This window comes from Acomys russatus, chromosome 21, assembly GCF_903995435.1.
Source record: "Acomys russatus chromosome 21, mAcoRus1.1, whole genome shotgun sequence".
Lineage (NCBI taxonomy): Eukaryota > Metazoa > Chordata > Mammalia > Rodentia > Muridae > Acomys > Acomys russatus.
Genome location: NC_067157.1, coordinates 52,063,759 through 52,081,834, shown reverse-complemented (window position 1 = coordinate 52,081,834; position 18,076 = coordinate 52,063,759). Strand labels below are relative to the sequence as shown.

The 18,076-nt window shown below is 46.1% G+C and overlaps 1 protein-coding gene across 1 annotated transcript in view; it reads right to left on the bottom strand.

Moving 5' to 3' along the window:
- Positions 1-18,076, bottom strand: part of Fndc1 (fibronectin type III domain containing 1) — an 82,376-nt gene that overhangs the window by 20,767 nt on the left and 43,533 nt on the right. Inside the window, exons 9-14 of the mRNA XM_051164091.1 lie at positions 17,953-18,060; positions 14,943-15,131; positions 10,418-12,880; positions 8,381-8,481; positions 6,151-6,262; positions 4,375-4,824 (exon numbers count right to left, since the gene is read on the bottom strand). Of these exons, the coding sequence (XP_051020048.1) occupies positions 4,375-4,824; positions 6,151-6,262; positions 8,381-8,481; positions 10,418-12,880; positions 14,943-15,131; positions 17,953-18,060 (3,423 nt within the window). The remainder of the gene's footprint in view (positions 1-4,374; positions 4,825-6,150; positions 6,263-8,380; positions 8,482-10,417; positions 12,881-14,942; positions 15,132-17,952; positions 18,061-18,076) is intronic.

Genomic DNA, 18,076 nt, shown 5'->3' with positions numbered 1-18,076 from the left:
TTTGGGGTTGTTTGTCATTTTTTTTCTACCTCTTTTCCCCTCTGTGAATTCAGCTTTTAGGAACATGGTGTGGTTTTCTTATTGATCATTTCTATTATGTCCTTAGGTTGAAAAGGGAACAGAATGTGCATTTTTAATATCCCAGGCCAAACAGAACAGGGAGTTGCAGAGCTTCCTTTGTGGATTCCCACACTCATGACAGCTTCTTGAGATGCTGAGGTCACTGGTACCTTGCAGGAGGCCACATGCTCTTTTTACCTGCCAACTTAGATCACATCTGTTGTGATGACCAACACAAGGCCTCTGGCACAAGTGAACATCCCACCGAGGAATTTAATACATTTCTAGAACCAAATAAAATCAGGTTTTTGTTTTGTTTTAAGTTACCACCATCTTCTCTCCAAGTAAATGTATCTTCTGTGAGTAATGACTGGACATCCACATCCGGTCAGAACAGATGACCACTTGACTCTGCCATACAAGACCATCAGGAACCATGTAACACTGGGTATCTGATAAGCCAACTTAGACCCCTGTCAAAACTTTGACCTTCATATAAGGTTTCCAGGCATCGACATGGAGGTGTAGCCAAGTCTTCCCAGTACCTCATGTTAAAAAAATGAATGCTTGATGTCTCCAAGGAAATAGGGCCTCAGCTCCAGAGACAGGCAAGTAGCTTTTAAAAAGTTTGTTGGGTCCACTGCAAGCACACTCTCATTATTCTCTTTGTATTTTTGGTCAGGAGGGTGAGCGTGGCAGGTTGGAACTGTTTTCCATGGTGCCAAATGTGTGTCTCTCCAACATCTAACAAGGTCATGTGACAAATTCTTGAGTGTTCAATTGGCTCAAAGCACTTCCGAATTACGTGCAGTCACTCAATCTACTGTAGAAGGAACCTGGAAAAGAAAGATCACTGGCTTTTACCTCCCAGGTAGACAACCCAGAGAGCCTGTATCCTAAGACAAGTACCTAAAAAAGATAACCTGCTACCCTGAGTGATCAGAGACATGAAAGAGCCTGTATCTCAGTTCCAGGGGTTTGTTACTGAGAGAAGTCAATTCTGTAAATAAATAAATAAATAAATAAATACCCATTGTCTCGCTGTGTGTGTGTGTGTGTGTGTGTGTGTGTGTGTGTGTAAAAAGGGAGGAATAAATGCAATCATGCACAGAAAACAAGCATGTAATGTGCATCGATGGCTGTGGGAAAGTACGGCATCCATAACAAATGAGGAAGTATCCATAAATAACGGAATTGCTGGCACGGCTGAACAGCCCAAGGTTATTCCTAGGACATTTCTTGAAAGCAACTTTCAAAGGAAAGGAGGAGGCATGATCTAACCAAGGGAGCCAAGACTTGGATGTTTAAAAAAAGATACTTTAAAGCTGGAGTGCTGAAACAAATACCAAGACTTTACCAATGGAAAGGAATGGCCTATGGTCTGCCGAAGCGGGGTGAGGGGAGAGGTCTGGGAAAAACCCCCTTATTGGTATTCTAAACTATCACCAGTGCGGCTTCCAAGTCACACTCATGGCAGCATGAACACTCAAGCTCCTAGGCTGGGGAGCGCCACAGCCAGGATGCTGTCTGGCTCATGTTAGCTGTGTCCAGAGGGAGCCACAGTGGGTGCGCAGTGAGTGCTTCTACTTGGCACAACAAAGGAGGTGATGGGAAGGCAGAGCTAGGGCATGGATGAGACCCAGGTGCTCCTGTGGGTTCTGTGGAGAAGGCCAGGAGCAGGCTTTCCTCCCCTGATGCTGGGTCTCTACTGGGACCATCTCTTCTCTAAGTGCCCTGACAGTGGTAAGAGAGCATTCTGCAACTGAGGACACTACAATGTGCTCAGTCGACAGAGAACGAGTGTGTAAAATAATTGTTGAACTGGCTTTTCTAGAGCAATCTGACTCTCCTACTTCCAGATCTCAAACCACCTTTGGGACTAAGTTTCTGCACATGTGTCTGGCCCATGGTCGTAAATGTTAAACCGGAAGAGAGTGGACAGAAAGCCATTGGAGCCCACTGTCAGAAACTCAGATAGCAGGACCATGTGTTAGGCCGGTGGACCAACTTGGTGACACAGAGAAAAAAAAGCAACTCTGAGATGCAAAATGGAGAGGAAAATAGAAAGAATAAACTAACAGTAGAAGGGAGGGGAACTTTGAGGGGTGATGGATGTGTCTTTGGTCCTGATGATTGGATGTGTTTACAGGTTTTCTCATCCCAAATCCCTCAGACCGTGCACGGCTCTTTCCACATCAACCACACCTCAGCGAAAGGGTTTTTAATTAAAGTATAAAACAACTACAACTAGAATAAAAGCAAGCAAGGAAGCATTTGAGTTTAGAAACAGCTGATATAAAATGCAGAGCCCACTCACTGAGGGATTTTTAAAAATAACACAGTCCATTAAAAATGGTAGGGAGATGGGCCACTCTTTTTTTTTTTTTTTTTTTTTCACAAGACTGTGTTTATTTGTACTTGGTTTCCAAATGCTGCCTAGAAGCCCATTAGTATTTGGGTTGGACTGAGGAGCCAGAAGAGGGGACACAAAAGGAATGAACACTGGGCATTGTGATTGGCACAGAAGAGCATTGACACAAATGCTAAGAAAATCTATTGGATTTCATGCCAAATTAAAGTCTGGAATAGAAGCACGTCAATGAAATAACATGCCATGGGGCCTTTAAAACACAGACAAAGTAAAAATGCAAAACAGCAGTGATGACAACCAAATCCTAAGCAATCATTCTTTGTTTACGAGCAATTATTAAGCAATTATCGGCTTTAGCTACAGTTCTACTTTCAGAAGCAAGCATACTAATGCACGCAGAAGGAAGAAGTCACTTCAGTACCATGAGAATCAAAGGAAAAGCCGGGGACCAGTGAGACAGCTCAGCCAGAGGAGGCACTTGCCACCAAGCCTGATGATCCAAGCTCCGTCCCTCAGACCCACATGGTAAAGAGTTGGCTCTCATAAGTTGTCCCCCAACTTCTATACACACCTTCTGCCATGTATGTACCCAACCTCCCTTCCCCCTAATAAGCAAACAAGTAAGGAGATGCTTGAAAGAAAGAAAGAAAGAAAAAAAGAAAGAAAGAAAAAAGAAAGAAAGAAAAGAAAGAAAGAAAATTCAGATTTGTACTCACTGAATGAACGTTCTAAGGATCCTGTCCCCGGTGGCTCACTCCTCCAGTCTGCATCTCTTTGCTCTTTGCCGTGGACCTTTAAGGGGTGCCAAGTTTTCCCATTAACTTTTCACCTTTCTGTGCAAACACTGCCTGGAGAGAGGATCTTCATTCTGAACAGTGTTCACATCAGATTCATCAGGCCTCATCCCAGGCGGCCCTGTTCTGCAAGGACTCCAGGCTTGTGAATACATCCTGAGAGGAGGGCTCTTCGGGCTGTATGAGACTAAAAGACTCGGGCTTTGCAGCCTCTCTGTGACTCGTTCCAACCCAAAGGAAAGGCGGGAGTCTGTGGCAGAGGCAAAGCTTTGTCCAACATAACCTGAACTGAAGCCCAAGAAGAGAGGATGGCATGCTGTTATGTCGTGACCTGGACCATCGTGGCTCTCATTTTCCGGTGGGAAGACAAGCAGATGTCAGGAGGGACCGCAGAGCCCAAATCAAGATGGCAAAGCAGGAGACATGATGTGTTTTTACCTGACGGAAACCTCATACTCTCCGGAGAAGCCTCATCACTTGAGACTGGCTTTCTCCAGAGGGAAAGGTGATCACAGAGAGCTTCGTTGCCCAACTCACTGATGGCTTTCCTGGAGCTCACAGAGGCACTGTTAACAATGGGCCTCCCAGACAGAACCCAGCAGACCTGTTACATCTCAGGATCACCCACCAATAGTGAATGCGCGCTCTCTGCACTCTCTCTCTCTCTCTCTCTCTCTCTCTCTCTCTCTCTCTCTCTCTCTCTCTCTCTCTCCAAACCAATAACACTAAACTCCAGTTAGAACAACAAGAGATCTGATTGGGGGGGACGGTTTGGGTTTTGGTTTCTGGTTTTTCGAGACAGGGTTTCTCTGTGTAGACCAGGCTGGCCTCAAACTCACAGTAATCCACCTGCCCCTTCCTCCCAAGTGCTGGGATTAAAGGCATACGCCACTACACCTGGCGACACCCTGAATTTTTAAATATGGCCTGTGTGTATAGGTATGTCTCACACCATATTTCCTAGTTACTGAATCTGATGACCCTGATTGCATCACAGTGTTGCCACACAAACACCCTGGGATTGAAGATGCCTCTGCCTGGCTGCCGTTCCGCCTCACACAGTACTCACCCCTTCCTGGCAGGCTCTGAGACCCACCTCTGCCTTGCAGTATATTAGTAAGTTATGTACATGAGGACAAAGCTGGTTACCTTCCTCGGGGAAGCACTGCGGGAATCCATTTGAGCCCATTATAAGGTTTCCGGCTTCATCCTGCTTTTCCAGGGTCCCAGGGGGACATGTGGGAGAAGGAGTGGTAGGTTCTGGAGTGGTGGTAGTGGTAGTTGTCCTCCGAGCTGCTCGGCTTGTAGTTGTCGGGCGCCTGGTAGTGGTGGTCCTGCGGGTGGTGGTCCGGCGGGTGGTGGTCCGGTGGGTGGTGGTGGTTGTGGGCTGAGGGGTTGTGGTTGTGGTGGTCGTTGTGGTTGGCCGCACGGTTGTGGTAGGAGGATGGGTGGTTGTTTTGATGACCTCCAAGCCCACTAAGGGCTTGCCTCCGAGACTTAAGATGGGCTTATCCGGGGCACTGGCCAGAGGTTTGCCATGTCTCCCCTGCCCAAAGAGGGGGAGGCCGTCGGGACTCACCATAGGGGTTCCTCCCAGATCTGAAGTGGAATCAAGCAAGAGATATGCAGCAAGGTGAAACAACGCCCAGGACAGAAAGCTCAATGACAACGTGTCTTCTCGAAGCTTAAGGAGGCCTATGCTTCAGCCAGCAGCAGGCGGAGGAGTAACTGGTCATGTGTGTGAGGTGGTCATGTGTGCGAGGTGGTCATGCGTGCGAGGTGGTCATGTGTGTACGGTGGTCATGTGTGTGAGGTGGTCATGTGTGTGAGGTGGTCATGTGTGCGAGGTGGTCATGTGTGTATGGTGGTCATGCGTGCGAGGTGGTCATGCGTGCGAGGTGGTCATGCGTGTGAGGTGGTCATGCGTGTGAGGTGGTCATGTGTGTGAGGTGGTCATGTGTGCAAGGTGGTCATGTGTGTGAGGTGGTCATGTGTGTGAGGTGGCCATGCGTGTACGGTGGCCATGCGTGTGAGGTGGTCATGCGTGTGAGGTGGTCATGTGTGTGAGGTGGTCATGTGTGTACGGTGGTCATGTGTGTGAAGTGGTCATGTATGTGAGGTGGTCATACGTGTGAGGTGGTCATGTAATACCTGGTGCTGCCCAGAATAGATGGGCTTAGGACATTGTCCCTCACTCCCCCTTACAGAACTATATGCACGCTTAAGTCAGAATGCTGTTACCAGAGAAAGCTCTGCCTCTGTTAAGGGACATAGCCCTCTGCTCCTCATTTCTAGAGAAAATATGTTAGGTTAGCCAGGGACAGCAAACGTTTTCCACAAAAGGCCAAAAGGTGAGTATGTTAAGTGCTGCAGGCCAGACAAGCTATTGAGCTCAGTCCGGGAAGAGCACAGCACACAGTAGACAACACGTGAACGCGCTAGAGGCCACCTAAGCAAACGTCACTGTGCCCCAACAAAGCTTTCGTGTATGGACAGTGAAGTGTGTATTTCATATAACCTCACCACACATCACATGACTTTCTTCTTTTGCAGTGGGGGAGGGAGGGAGGATCAGTTTTGAACTGTAAAAACAAGTCTGGGCTCAGAAGCCTTCCTCTGTACCATGCAGTACAGGAGCCAGTCTGTGGATTATGGCTTTCTGACCCGAGCTCTAAATGCCCAAGTTGAGGATCCAGCTACAGTACACATTTCTAGCAGGGGGTGGGGGCAAGGCTAAAGAAATAGGGTCACAAAACTGTGAGGAAAATGCCCTGTTCTGGGTCTCTTTGGCGGGGGAGAAACTTCCTCCCACATGGCTGAAAGTGACAGGACTGCTGGCAACCATTAGAAGCAAGGGGCGTGGTGAAGACACAAGCTATTCCACAGCTCACTCAGCATTTTTTCCCAGGAATCAGTCTCACTCACCCACGATGGTGCGACCATCTCCCCCGAGTCTCACCCGGAGAGGATTGCCATGCGAGTCTTGGAGGTATCTCCCTTCCGTGTTCAGCACCAAGCCACGATCCAGGTCCACAATCTAAACCAAAACAGCACATATGGAAGGATGTACTGTGGGCGGGGAGGGGAGTGGGAGTCCCCAAAATGTTCACATCTCCAACTATGTGTACAGACACGTGAGCACGCACAGAAAGAGGCTAGGAAACACTCGTGTCACTATCGCTTGCAAGGCTTGTGAAATTAGATGCGATTGTATCTCGTATTGATTTGCTTACATTGTAATCACAATTGCTTACCTGTATTATATGTAAACTGTTTTGCTCCCCGGATATGCAAAAGACATCCAAAGTGTTTTATTTTTTTACCATTTAGTACATCATATCTAATGTCGAAAACGGGAACCAATGTAAGGAGCCATCAATTTATAGTGGAGATCAAATAAATTATGGCTCATCAGCCGCCAATGGAAGGGTATTGGAATCACGCATATATTGATCTAAACTGATGCACACCCAGGTAACAGGACTTTTTTTTGCAAAAAAAAAAAATATATGTATTTTGTACATAAGCTTAAAAATGTCAAAGGCACACATTCTGAAAGGATATCCACCAGGTTGCCACCAAGGGGTCACCTCTGAGATGCATTTTGTCTCCTTTCCTTATGTTTCTTCTGAGCTACTTTAATGATTAGATGAACAGACACCACCAATGACTTAAAATTGTGAAATGTTTTCATTGTTATTTATGTTAAAAATAAATTAAAATTTGATTATTGACTTGATTTTTTAATTTCTACAATTAGTATAAAATATAGAGTGTCTGCAGAAATGTTCTACGAAATTGGAAAACTTGAAAATTTATTATTTTCCCTCCGAGGGAGAATCTTGTGTGTTCTCTGATAGCCCCTTATACGTGGTCCTGGACTAGCGGCCTCCTCATCTGTTAGTGACTTTACAGATACACAGTGGCCTGACACACTCACAGCGACCCCACACTGAGGAACAGCTGAAACCCCGTCTCTACATAACCACGATACAAAGGAATAAAACATTACAGATTATACTTTCAAAATCATCTCTGATCACCTCTCAGCCTTTTGGCTAAGAAGTATAGTTATCAAGACCATTTCAATCTAGAACCATTTATAGAGTAATTCTGTTTTGATTTGCATGGATCTCATATTTAGATCCTATATAATGAAAATTTTTATAAAACCTTGGTATTTTTTTAAACCTCTTCATTTTAAGTATTTTTTAATTCTTTCAAAGAATATTTTCAAGCCCTTAATATTGTTTCCTATTCACTACACTCAACCCACAACCCCCACTAAACATCTATCTTAGCCCCAGGCAGGAGTTTAGCATATTCTTTGTCTAAGCAAAAAATACTATGGTATATTTTCAATTTTAGTCAGACAGCAGTCAGATTCGAGAGATTATCTAACAAAATTATCTATTTGACTTAGTTTTTTGTTTGTTTTTACTATTTCTTTTACAAAGAATTTGAGACAGCTAACAGAAAAAATATATAATATCTAATTATACACTGAGCTAAAAATAAAAATTCAATACAGGAAGTAATGTAGGAAAAGCCATTCTGTAGGCTTCAGGTAATTTCTGCGGTGGCACCACACATTTATCTTATTTTCCTGCCAATCAGACAAATGGAAAACCTCACCGAGAGGTTTACCAAGCCTACATCTCACTGATCAGCTACTCAAGGAAGAAGCTAAGTTACTGGGGAGAACCAAAGACTTTTTCTAGACACTGGACACAACTATACTCAAGTACCTCATACATGGGTGGATAAAACTAAAGACAAAAGAAGAGAGAGGATGTTTCTACTGTGGAGTGGCCAGCACATTTGCTAAACATGAGAGAGCTCCTCCACTTACCAAGCAGAAGCATGTGCCTTTTCCTCTTTCTTAAAGCTGTCAAATTCTTAGTTGGACAGAGTGAGACACACATAGAACCCCAGCACCAGAGAGCCTGTGGGGCAGGAAGACCTCATATTTGGGGCCAGATGGGATACATTAAGAATTTATTGATAAGAGAAGGGGAAAAAACAGAGAGGGGAGAGGCGGAAAGGAAAGGAGAGGGGAGGAGCTGGCCACTGATTTATTGGCACACAGTGTCCATGCTTTTTCTCTCCCTACCAGCACAAGAACACGAAGAGCATGTAAAAAAGTTTACCCTACCCACTTTTTTCCTTGAGGGCCATTGATAATTCTTTGTCCCTTTGGTTTTCCAATACTACCAGGAGGTGAGGTCTCTTCTACATTTGATCTTCCGTTATTACCTACACAACAGGGAAAAGGAAAAAGAGAAGTTCCTGGTAAATTCAATCCTCCTGGACTATTGACTTCACCAAACTGTAAGTGCCAACCCCTCATTCCCAACAAACACAAAATAGAATTTTAACCAATTGCCTCCATGTGTCAGATAGCAAGCTCACATTGTGACGTCTACATGACCATAATATCTACAGATGGACGGTCAAGTGACAGCCTGACTGTGCTGAGGGACTGAGAACATGCCTCATAAGTACTTTAGTGCTTGAAATTTAGGGTTTTAGTAGCCCTAATTTGGTTCCCATTGGTTAGAAGCATAGGGACGCCTTGGAATAGTGGGAGCGCTCTCTAACATGATTTAAATGCCGCCAAACAGGACAGCTATTTCCAGGTGACTCCTGTCCCAGGCCTCAGCTGCTGGGTCCTCATGGGCTGTGCTCCTAGCCTGCTGGGCTCTGCGGTGCAGCTTGAGAAATATTTACTGAGTTGTTGCCTTTTGTTCTCCACTGAAAGTCTCTGTGGCCCAGCCTCACTTCAGGAGGACGTGTTGGGAGTCTCCAACATCACTGCTGGTCAGACTTAGTTCTCTCCTTCCCTCACAGAGCAAACGTGTATCACACGCAAGGTGTCACTAAACACTGCATCTATTAATGTGGTCGTCACATAAAACAGTTTTAGTGGGAAACCTGATCCAATGTGGGGCGATGCACTAAGCAAATCAGCGAATGCTGCCAGACACGGGGATTCATGCCACGGTCTCAGCATGCCAGGGACTAAAATAAGAGAATAGCTTTAAGTTTGAGGGCAACTTGAGCTCTACAGTAAATGCCAGGCCAGCCTGGGATAGAGTGAGGAACTGTCCTGAATGAATCAATCAATCAAAACCACCAGACCGCAATACATTTGTTGACGATGTTTAAGAAAGCCCAGTTAAATGCCAGAGAAGAGCAAGACTCGGCTAAATGGAAATCTATCATAAACACCTTAGACTCTGCTCTGGGGCTTCACATGGACCTTAGTTCATAGCTGCCTATGCTCTGTCCTCTGCTACAAAATTCAGGGCATATGTTAGCCTAACCCTACTTTATGACAACTGTCTTTATCATGTGCTTTCCGCAGGTTGTAGGCACCATTTGGTGAGTGAAACGTCTAAGCAATTCCTATAGAAGACATTTGAAATTGAGCCAGGGTGTATTTGGTTGAGTTTTATATGCAAAAGATAAGAATGAAATAAGCAAAACACAAGCTGGTGTGTGTGTGTGTGTGTGTGTGTGTGTGTGTGTGTGTGTGTGTGTGTGTGCGCTCGCGCGCGTGTGCTCACGTGCACGCATGCGCACGTACATACATATACATGTGTTATTATTACTGTTGGTTCCTTAAATATGTTCTGCTAAGTGAATAACCAATATATACATATCTATATTACATATGGAACAAGCATAAGACAATATGTATTCACACACACTACACATATATGGAATGTATATTCACACATATATACATTTGTTATTACTATCAGTTCCTTTAATACATTCTGCCAAGTGAATAACGGAAGCTAACATCTGGCTAGGACACATCTTCACAGGTGAAGGGACAGTTTGGAGGGTAATGGGATAGTGGCTTTCATGTTAGGACCTCAACAGCATCTCAGACATCTCCCAATGATGCGACCTAAAAGTCAGCAGCTCTGGTCTCTGAGGATCAAACCCATTTCGAAAGCAGAGGCCACAGTGCAAACCAACCCATAACCCTGGACACAACTGAATAAACAAACAAGTGGGAATGATGTCTGTGCCAGGTTACAGTAGATGCTTAGTAACACAAAATAAGCTAAAAACAAAACAAAAAACGACTTTTCAGAAACTATGACAAACACTAAGCACGTGCACATTTTTTAGAAAGAAATATAGAAGATTGGGCCGGCTTTAGGTGAGAGCAGATTACCTGAAGTAAGCATGGGCCTCGGGGGCTGGCGCGAGACTGGGGTCCGGAACCTGCGCTGCATCCGCTGGCGCAAGGAGAGCATAGGTGTCGTGGAGGAGTAGCTGGGAGGGGCGCGGGTGGTGTACCTTGGCCAGGACTGGGTGTTTGCGATTGGACTTGTGGTGGCAGGGTTTCGAGGCTGGTACCGGGTAGAGGGGTGAGAGGCTATTGGGGGGCTGCCTGCAGGTGGCCGCCTTCCAGCGATGGTGGTCTCTTCCTGCATAAGGCTTCCTCCCTGAGGAGCCAGCCCAGTAGCAGCCTTGTCTTCTTCAAGGTTCCTGTCTGCGTGCTTGTCCCTGGGGGGGAAGGAGGAGGAGGAGGAAGGCCACTTTGAAACTGAGGTAGACAGAGAGTCTTCCTTGCCTTTTAAAATCCCTTCATTGTCCTCTCTCTCCTCCTCCTCTTCAGTGAAGACTGACTGTTGAAATTCGGGTGGCAGGAGACTTTTGGAAGGTGAGCTCTTCTTCGCTGGGGTGTCCTGGACCCCAGCCCTTCCGGGAACCTGAGCCCGGGGATGGTTGTTGCCAGGCCGGCTGGGTTTCACAGAGGCCCCTGTGTGGCTGGGCTGAGGTTTGCTGTCACCATTCCCTGAGTGGGAGCCCACCTGCCGAGGTTTGAAAATGGATGGGGCGGCATCCTTGGTGCGGGCCGAGTGGGCGGGAGCCTGGGAATCTGGGCCCTCGATTTCAGTGCTGTTGTCCTCATAGCTGCTCTGGGAAGCCTCATTCTGATTCTGGGAAGCCGAGGGGAGCACCCCACGGGAGTTTGCCGTGTGTGGGCGGTCACGCCCTGTGTGAGCAGCGGACGGCTTGCGTTGGGCAAGTGACCGATCATGGTCCTTGCTCTGAGAACTAGAGGGCTCTGAACTGCGACCAGGTGCTGTTCTTCTGGGAACAGTGGACCCAGAGAAGAGCTGGGATCTTGATACTGGGGGCCGAGCAGGGGACGGCTGGCGGCTGGTAGCCTCTGGGGATGTTTGAGGACCATCCTTAGTGCTCTGTTGAAAGTCTTGTGCCTTAGAAGTCACGGGGGATTTGCCTCCAGGATGTACATCTGCTCCAGCAGCTTTGGAGTTTTCTGGGATGGGCTCTTTCCGGTACAAACTGGCCCCTCTTTGGGGGCCTCTTCTTAGGGTATCCCAGCGTCCAGAGTCCGGGTGCCTGGAGGAGGGCGGTGTATGATCACGGTCGTGGACCACAGTAGCCGGAAGTGGTTCTTCATCCTCGCCATCTCCATAAACATCAGAACCAGGCCTAGTGTGAGATGCTGGCTGCGAAGGAGCCCTGGTGAGGACTTTGGAAGCTGAGGTAGACTGAGGAGACCCAGAGGGCTGGGGCCTTAGTCCCCGGAATCGGGGAAGTCTGTTAGGATCCCTGTTGTGGGCAGTAATGGGCTTTCTCCGTATCAAACTGAAGTGTCTCAAGGCAGGCCGGGTCTGCTGCGTCTGAGCAGTGGCTTCAGCCCGCCCTCTGGTGTCTTCTTCGGCCCTATCACTACCTCCTCCAGCGTCAGTCATGTCCTCTTCCTCAGAGCCCTGTGTCAGCAAAGAGGGGTGAGAAGAGGCAGGGACATCATGGCGATCCTTCCCGCCGCTAGAAAGAGGGGATCTGGAGTGTGGATGGGAGGGCAGCAGAGGTCGAGAGGATCCTCTGTGCAGTGGGAAATGTCTGGAGGGTTGGACTGCAGTGCTGGCGTCTTCCTCACTGGTGGAAGAATGGGAGTGGCTGGCTGACGATGATGATGTTTTTGCACCCGGGTGCAAGCGGCTTTTGTCCCTGAGCACATTAGAAGCCGCATGGCGGGTAGAGACTGGGGTTGGCTGGGAGGCGCCTGGATTCTTGGGAGATGCCTGTGAAGAAACAGCCTTGAGGTTAGGGGAGCCTGCTTGATCATCCTTCTCTAGGTCCATAGAATCATTGTCCGTGGAGCTGAAACGGCCGTAGGCAGAAGAAGCTGCCACTGAAGGTTCAACCCCCGGACGAGGGTTGGTGGCCAGCGAGGAGCCACGCTTGTCAATCCCTTCCTTGCCAGGCAGCACTGACAGGCCTGGCCTTGCTGGAGTCCTCCCAGGAGCTGGAACCCAATGACCAGATCTACTTGGTACCCTCAGGGGTCGCCTCTGGTCTAGGGTCTCCAACCTTGATGAGCCAGGATCCTCAAGGGAATCCAGTTCCTCCTCACCAGTGACTTCTGTAGACTGAGGATCCGGCTCTTCCATTTTAGGGTGAAGCTGAGTTTTCCTGGGCACTGCACCATTAGCCAGGATTTTGTTCTTTAAGTCAGGGAGAGCATCCTTGGCATTTTTGGCTGGGGTCCTGTGTTCTGAGGAAGCTGCAGCTTTGGGAGCGGGGAAAGAAGGCTGAGGTTTCTCGGGTTTCCAACTGTCCCTCCCATTCGGCTGGGCACTGGCCTCAGTGGAACTGGCTGGAACAGATTTTAAAAGAGCAGATGTCAGAGGAGAGTTAAGAGTAACCACCGGCCAGTCGGAGGTGTTCCAAAGTGCTCACTATAATTGATCAGTTCTAACTCCTTAGAATAGCAAGCGTGCACATTCCCTTTTATAACATGTTTTTTCTGTAAGTTAGATTTTTCACTTTATTTTTTTCCCTCGGTTTTATTATTATTATTATCCACAAGACTGAGATTGTTTAAATGTCATAACTTATATGAAAATAAGCTACATTGAAATAAATTAAACACAACGGAGACATGCTTCCGACATGGCTCAGATAGGATATACACGCCCAGGAAATAAAGCCAGGCAAAGGCAAATGAACAGAGCAGATCCCCAGACTTGAGGGGGAGGGGGGGAGGGGTCTGCTCTGCGCTCAACTTAAAGAAGCCAGAACAGAAACAAAAAATAAGATTAAACCCCAGTGTTTAATCTGTGTCCCATTTACCTTTGGGAAAGAATGGAAAGGTGGTCTGAAGGCGACCGAGCACAGTGGTGGTTTTGTTTCATCTGGAATGTGTGAGCGGAGAGGTTTGGTCCTATTCCTTTCAAACTACTGCAGCAGGTTCGCTATTTTGAAGCCAACACCAGCAGCTGGAACAGGCCTGACCCTGAGGGCCCAGCCGGGGTGGACAGCACCGTGGAGAGGCCCTAACACCCAAGGGAACCCGGTGCAGACTCCACTGTTTAACGCAGAACTCAAAGGTACCTCCCAGATGTGGAGGCTTGTCTATTCACTTAGACAGGCTTAAAGGGGGCTACAGCCACACCAGAAGATACACTAAATATTTATTATACGACCCTGCTTTGTATATAGATATCTATATAGACTGGATTTTTTTTTTTTTTTTTTTTTTTTTACTTTAAATAACAGTTCTCGAACGTATTGTGCATTGAAGCAGGAGGTACCACAATAATCATTTGAAAGACCATCTGGAAAGAGTGCTGAGATACAGTCAGCCCTCTGCAGCCACAGATCCAGCCAATCTTGCCTGAAAAACGTTTGATGAGGGCAAAAAAAAGTGTCTGTATTGACCAAGTATAAGCTCATTTCCCCCTAAATAGCGCCGTGTTCACAGAGCATCTCCACTGTATCGCTGTGTAAGTAAGCTGGGGTGAGCTCAAGCACATGGAGGAACGTGTGTGCAGGTTCTGGGCAAACATTCCCGTTTCACAAAAAGGACTGCGGAGCTGCAGAGCTGGTATCCTTGGAGGTGTTGGAACTAACCCCAAAGTACTGAGGGCTGACTATGAGTCACTGGGTTTGTAAGTCAAAACCCTAAGTGGAGCTTTCTTAAACGGGTCAGCAGTACGTCACCAGTGTGCGTGGCCGTTCTCTACGCCGCATGACCTATACTCAAGGCTATATTGAAAGGGAATTTATACAGCAACAGGGCAGCGTCTTTTTTAGCGTCTTCCAATGTGAAACTGTGAGCTGTCACAGGAGACACGAAGGGCACAGTGAAGGAGACAGCCACGCATGTCCAGAAATGATGAAGAAGCGACAAAGGAATCATGGCCCACAAGCAGTCCACCCAGCTCCGGATCTTCATGAACTCGTTGGTTTTAATGCTGATCAGACAAACCCTGACAACTGAAAGCCTTCTGAGTAACATTGCATTCCAAAACAACAGAGGACAAAGTGAACGTGTTCCAATGCTTGCAGCGGAGGGCTGACAACTCAAATGTCCGATCAAGCTTACAAAAGTGTTCTTTCCCTCCCAATATAAGCCCCAAGTTAAACACTAATGCTAAAGTAATCATATAATTAATCTGTTGATAATACTGTAAATAATTATTAATATCAGTGGTAACATTTGAGTCTTTGGAAAGATTGGTTTCAAGGGGTCTAACAAAATATTTTGGAAACAGCTGTAACAACTGTGCAAGCTCAGCCCTGAGAAATCATCAACTGAGTGTTTCCAAACCCAGAAGCAGGAATCCAAGTAACACAGAACAAACCAGCAGGAATGAAGAGCGGGGTGGGATGGGGGGGTGGTGGGGGAAAGGCGAGAACGCACAATGAATGCTTACTTGTTGGTATAGCGACAATGAAGGCTTTGGAGTGCGGCCCGGGGCCTCTCCTGTTTGTGGCCCGGATTTTGAACAGATAGCGTTCCCCAGGCTGCAGACCATCCACCAAGGCGGAAGTAGTGTGTCCAGAGAAGGTGAGGGACTTTGCTCCGAATGGTTTGAGAGCCGGGGCGTATGAAAGAATGTATTCTGAAATGATTTGGCAGATGGTTGGAAGGACGAAAATGAAAACACACCTGTATCCAGCAGACAGACTGTGCAGGCAGGATGAATCGGAACACACATTGCTTGAAGCTAGTGCCCTGGCAATGCACACCTGGTCAACAGCTGCAGCAGAGGGATGGGGGTGCAAGGCGAGCTCACACTCACTAGGGCCCCTTCATTTTAATCAAATGAAGCACATGGGGTGGCTGGGGGATGCAGGGGCTGGGGGGGGGGTGAGGGAGTGGGGGGAGGGGTGGCTACCTTCATAAAACTGACCAAATGTATTTACACTAGCTTTTGTTTGACTTTGCATTTATGTAACAGCTTTGTGTGGTGGCTGTGACACACCCCAGCCTAAGAAACCAAGAGGCTCTGAACGCGCTGACTCCCAGGGACTGGTTCTGAATAAACCGCTCATATCAAGTTTCCTTTAAGAAGTGGAGTGACTTTTAGTACGTTAACTCAGAAAAGTGCCATGTGTTCCATATAACTTCACTCTTGTAAGAACTACAAAGGTTCTTATTCACTCTTTGCTGATGCGAATATTTCATAGAGTTTAAAACTGGGAGGAAAAGCCACTGATAGAGACGTGTGGTTCCCAGCGCTTCCATCTTCTGTCACTTTTTCTATAAGCGTTCAAAAACCATGGGCAGTCCAGGGGAAGGAGCTGTTTCTTTCATTACATGTAAATTATTATATTTATTCACATTTTAAATTTACTCTTATTTATAATTACATCATTTTCCTCTTTCCTTCCCCTTCCTTCTACGCCTCCCTGAAGTGGTCAGCCCTGAAATCATATACTGAGCAGGCAGTGTCTATATATTTAGAAATACATGCATATATATGGACATGCAAAAATAATTAAACACAAAGGCATATTTCACAGTGTGTTTTAACATTCAACAAAGAACTGTCCTTGCCTAGTCTCTCAATGAATTTAATCTTACCAAGTTAATATGAGAATGCCCTCAGAAAAATAATTTGAATCACAGAAAAACCAAGCCATTACCCGAGTATGGGAGACTGTCTCCTTTCTCTAAGGTCTAGGCTTTAAAAAGTACACTAAGTAAAGCAATCTTTCAGCCAGAAATGCCTTGGCATCATCTGCTGGGGAAGCACAGCATTCTCTTATCATAGAACTAGTCATTAGCGGTGACCAAAAGCAAGAAATGAGATCACGCCTGTGCTACAAAGCCGCCTTCTTATGGTTTCTTAATGGACTGAGGAATCTGGAGAAATGCTTAGCCATGTCGAAATGTGCACGCTCTTATGGTGCTTTATGTGTCTCTGATGTAGCAAATGCCCCCAGTTAATTATGAATTTTAACCTCACAGTTATACCCATATGGAAACTAAACAGGGTTAAAATATGTAAATCTTCCACCTATAAGAACTCAGGAATTATTTTTATTTCTGGCAATACTTAGCTGGTGACATGTGGTTCCTTCCGCATTTGCTGTGATATAAACTAAGACATAGGTCAGAAAAATGATGAGTCAGTAGCATGAAAATAAATTCACCAGAGGGACAGTAACTGCCATTTTCAAAAAACTGAAAAATCTAGTCAGCCAAAGAGGTATCTTTCGCCCCCTTTCAGAGGCCATTGCAGCCCTGCAGTCCTTAACACCCAGGGAGTTAGTGCTTATATTGGAAAAATCACAACTTTAAGGAGCCAGCTAAAAATATGCTTATTCATATAAACGTGTATATAGTTAGAGGCCATATATTCTCTTTACTTGTTTCTGATTTATTCCTATGGGGGAGGGGACAAGCTAGAAGAAGAATCCATTCTTTCTGAAATGTGAAAATATTAAGTACGGAAAATGCTTTGCCAATTACCTTCCTGAAGCTCCATTGACCTACTCACTGTACGTGAGCCAAGCTAAGCTACAATTGAATGCAAAAAACCAAACCACTCAATAGTTTCCATCAGGAAATTCTCAAAGGAGCCTGGCAGTGGCCTTCTGGGTTTCTCTAAGCCTACCCAAAGTGTTCATGGCTTTTGGGTGTACCAGACTTAAATTTTCCTTCTCCAAACCTAACGACAACAAAGATTCCTTTCTCTAAATAAAGGTTCCATGTTCCCTACCATGAGGGCACATTTGTGGGCAAAGCCAGGTAAAATCCAACATGAGTCTTTCAAACGTCCAGATTTCTGAAACTTTTAAAGGTGCTTTAACATCGAAATTGCGAGATTCCTGTGTTTATTTAGCAGTCCCAAAAGACTACTATCAAACTTTATTATTTGCACATATCTCTTTCTATTTTTATTCAAAGCTCCAGAATCTTTTTTTTTTCCTCACTAATTTTTCATTATTTCCTTGACCCAAATAAACCAATTTAGGGAACAAATCCACTTTCTGGAAATTATGACTTAAGGTTTTCAGCCCTGTTAAAAAGTATTTATGGTCTTATTAAAGATCTTTATAGTCCAAACAGACTTCTACTGACTTCTCTTTTCAGGATCTCTCAGACTTGATAGAAAGCTCTAGAATTAACACAGGGTATAAAGGTTATAATAGCACATGGTGCAGTTAAAAAAACATCTCCAGGGTGTCTATCCTGACGATCCCGCCTATATGAAAATGACAAGAATAACTGGCAGGTGACTACCTAGATGTCAAATAATGTCGATTTTCATGAGCCTTTGTGTCCCCGGGGCGAGCACCTCCCTATGCATTTCACTTGTCTAGTTTTCTTGTTTTGTTTGTTTGTTTGTTTGCTTGTTTGTTTGGTTTTGGTCAGAGTCACCAAAGAGGTATTTCTCAGAAAGGCCACCCAGAGAGCAGGGAGGAGATACCTACCTTTGACTTTCCCCTCGGACTCTGGCAGCGCATCCCAGGATACAGTGACAGCTGTGGCCTTGCCACTGACTGGCCTCACCCTCAGGTTCTCAGGCGCTGTGGTGGGAGCTACAGAATGACAGGG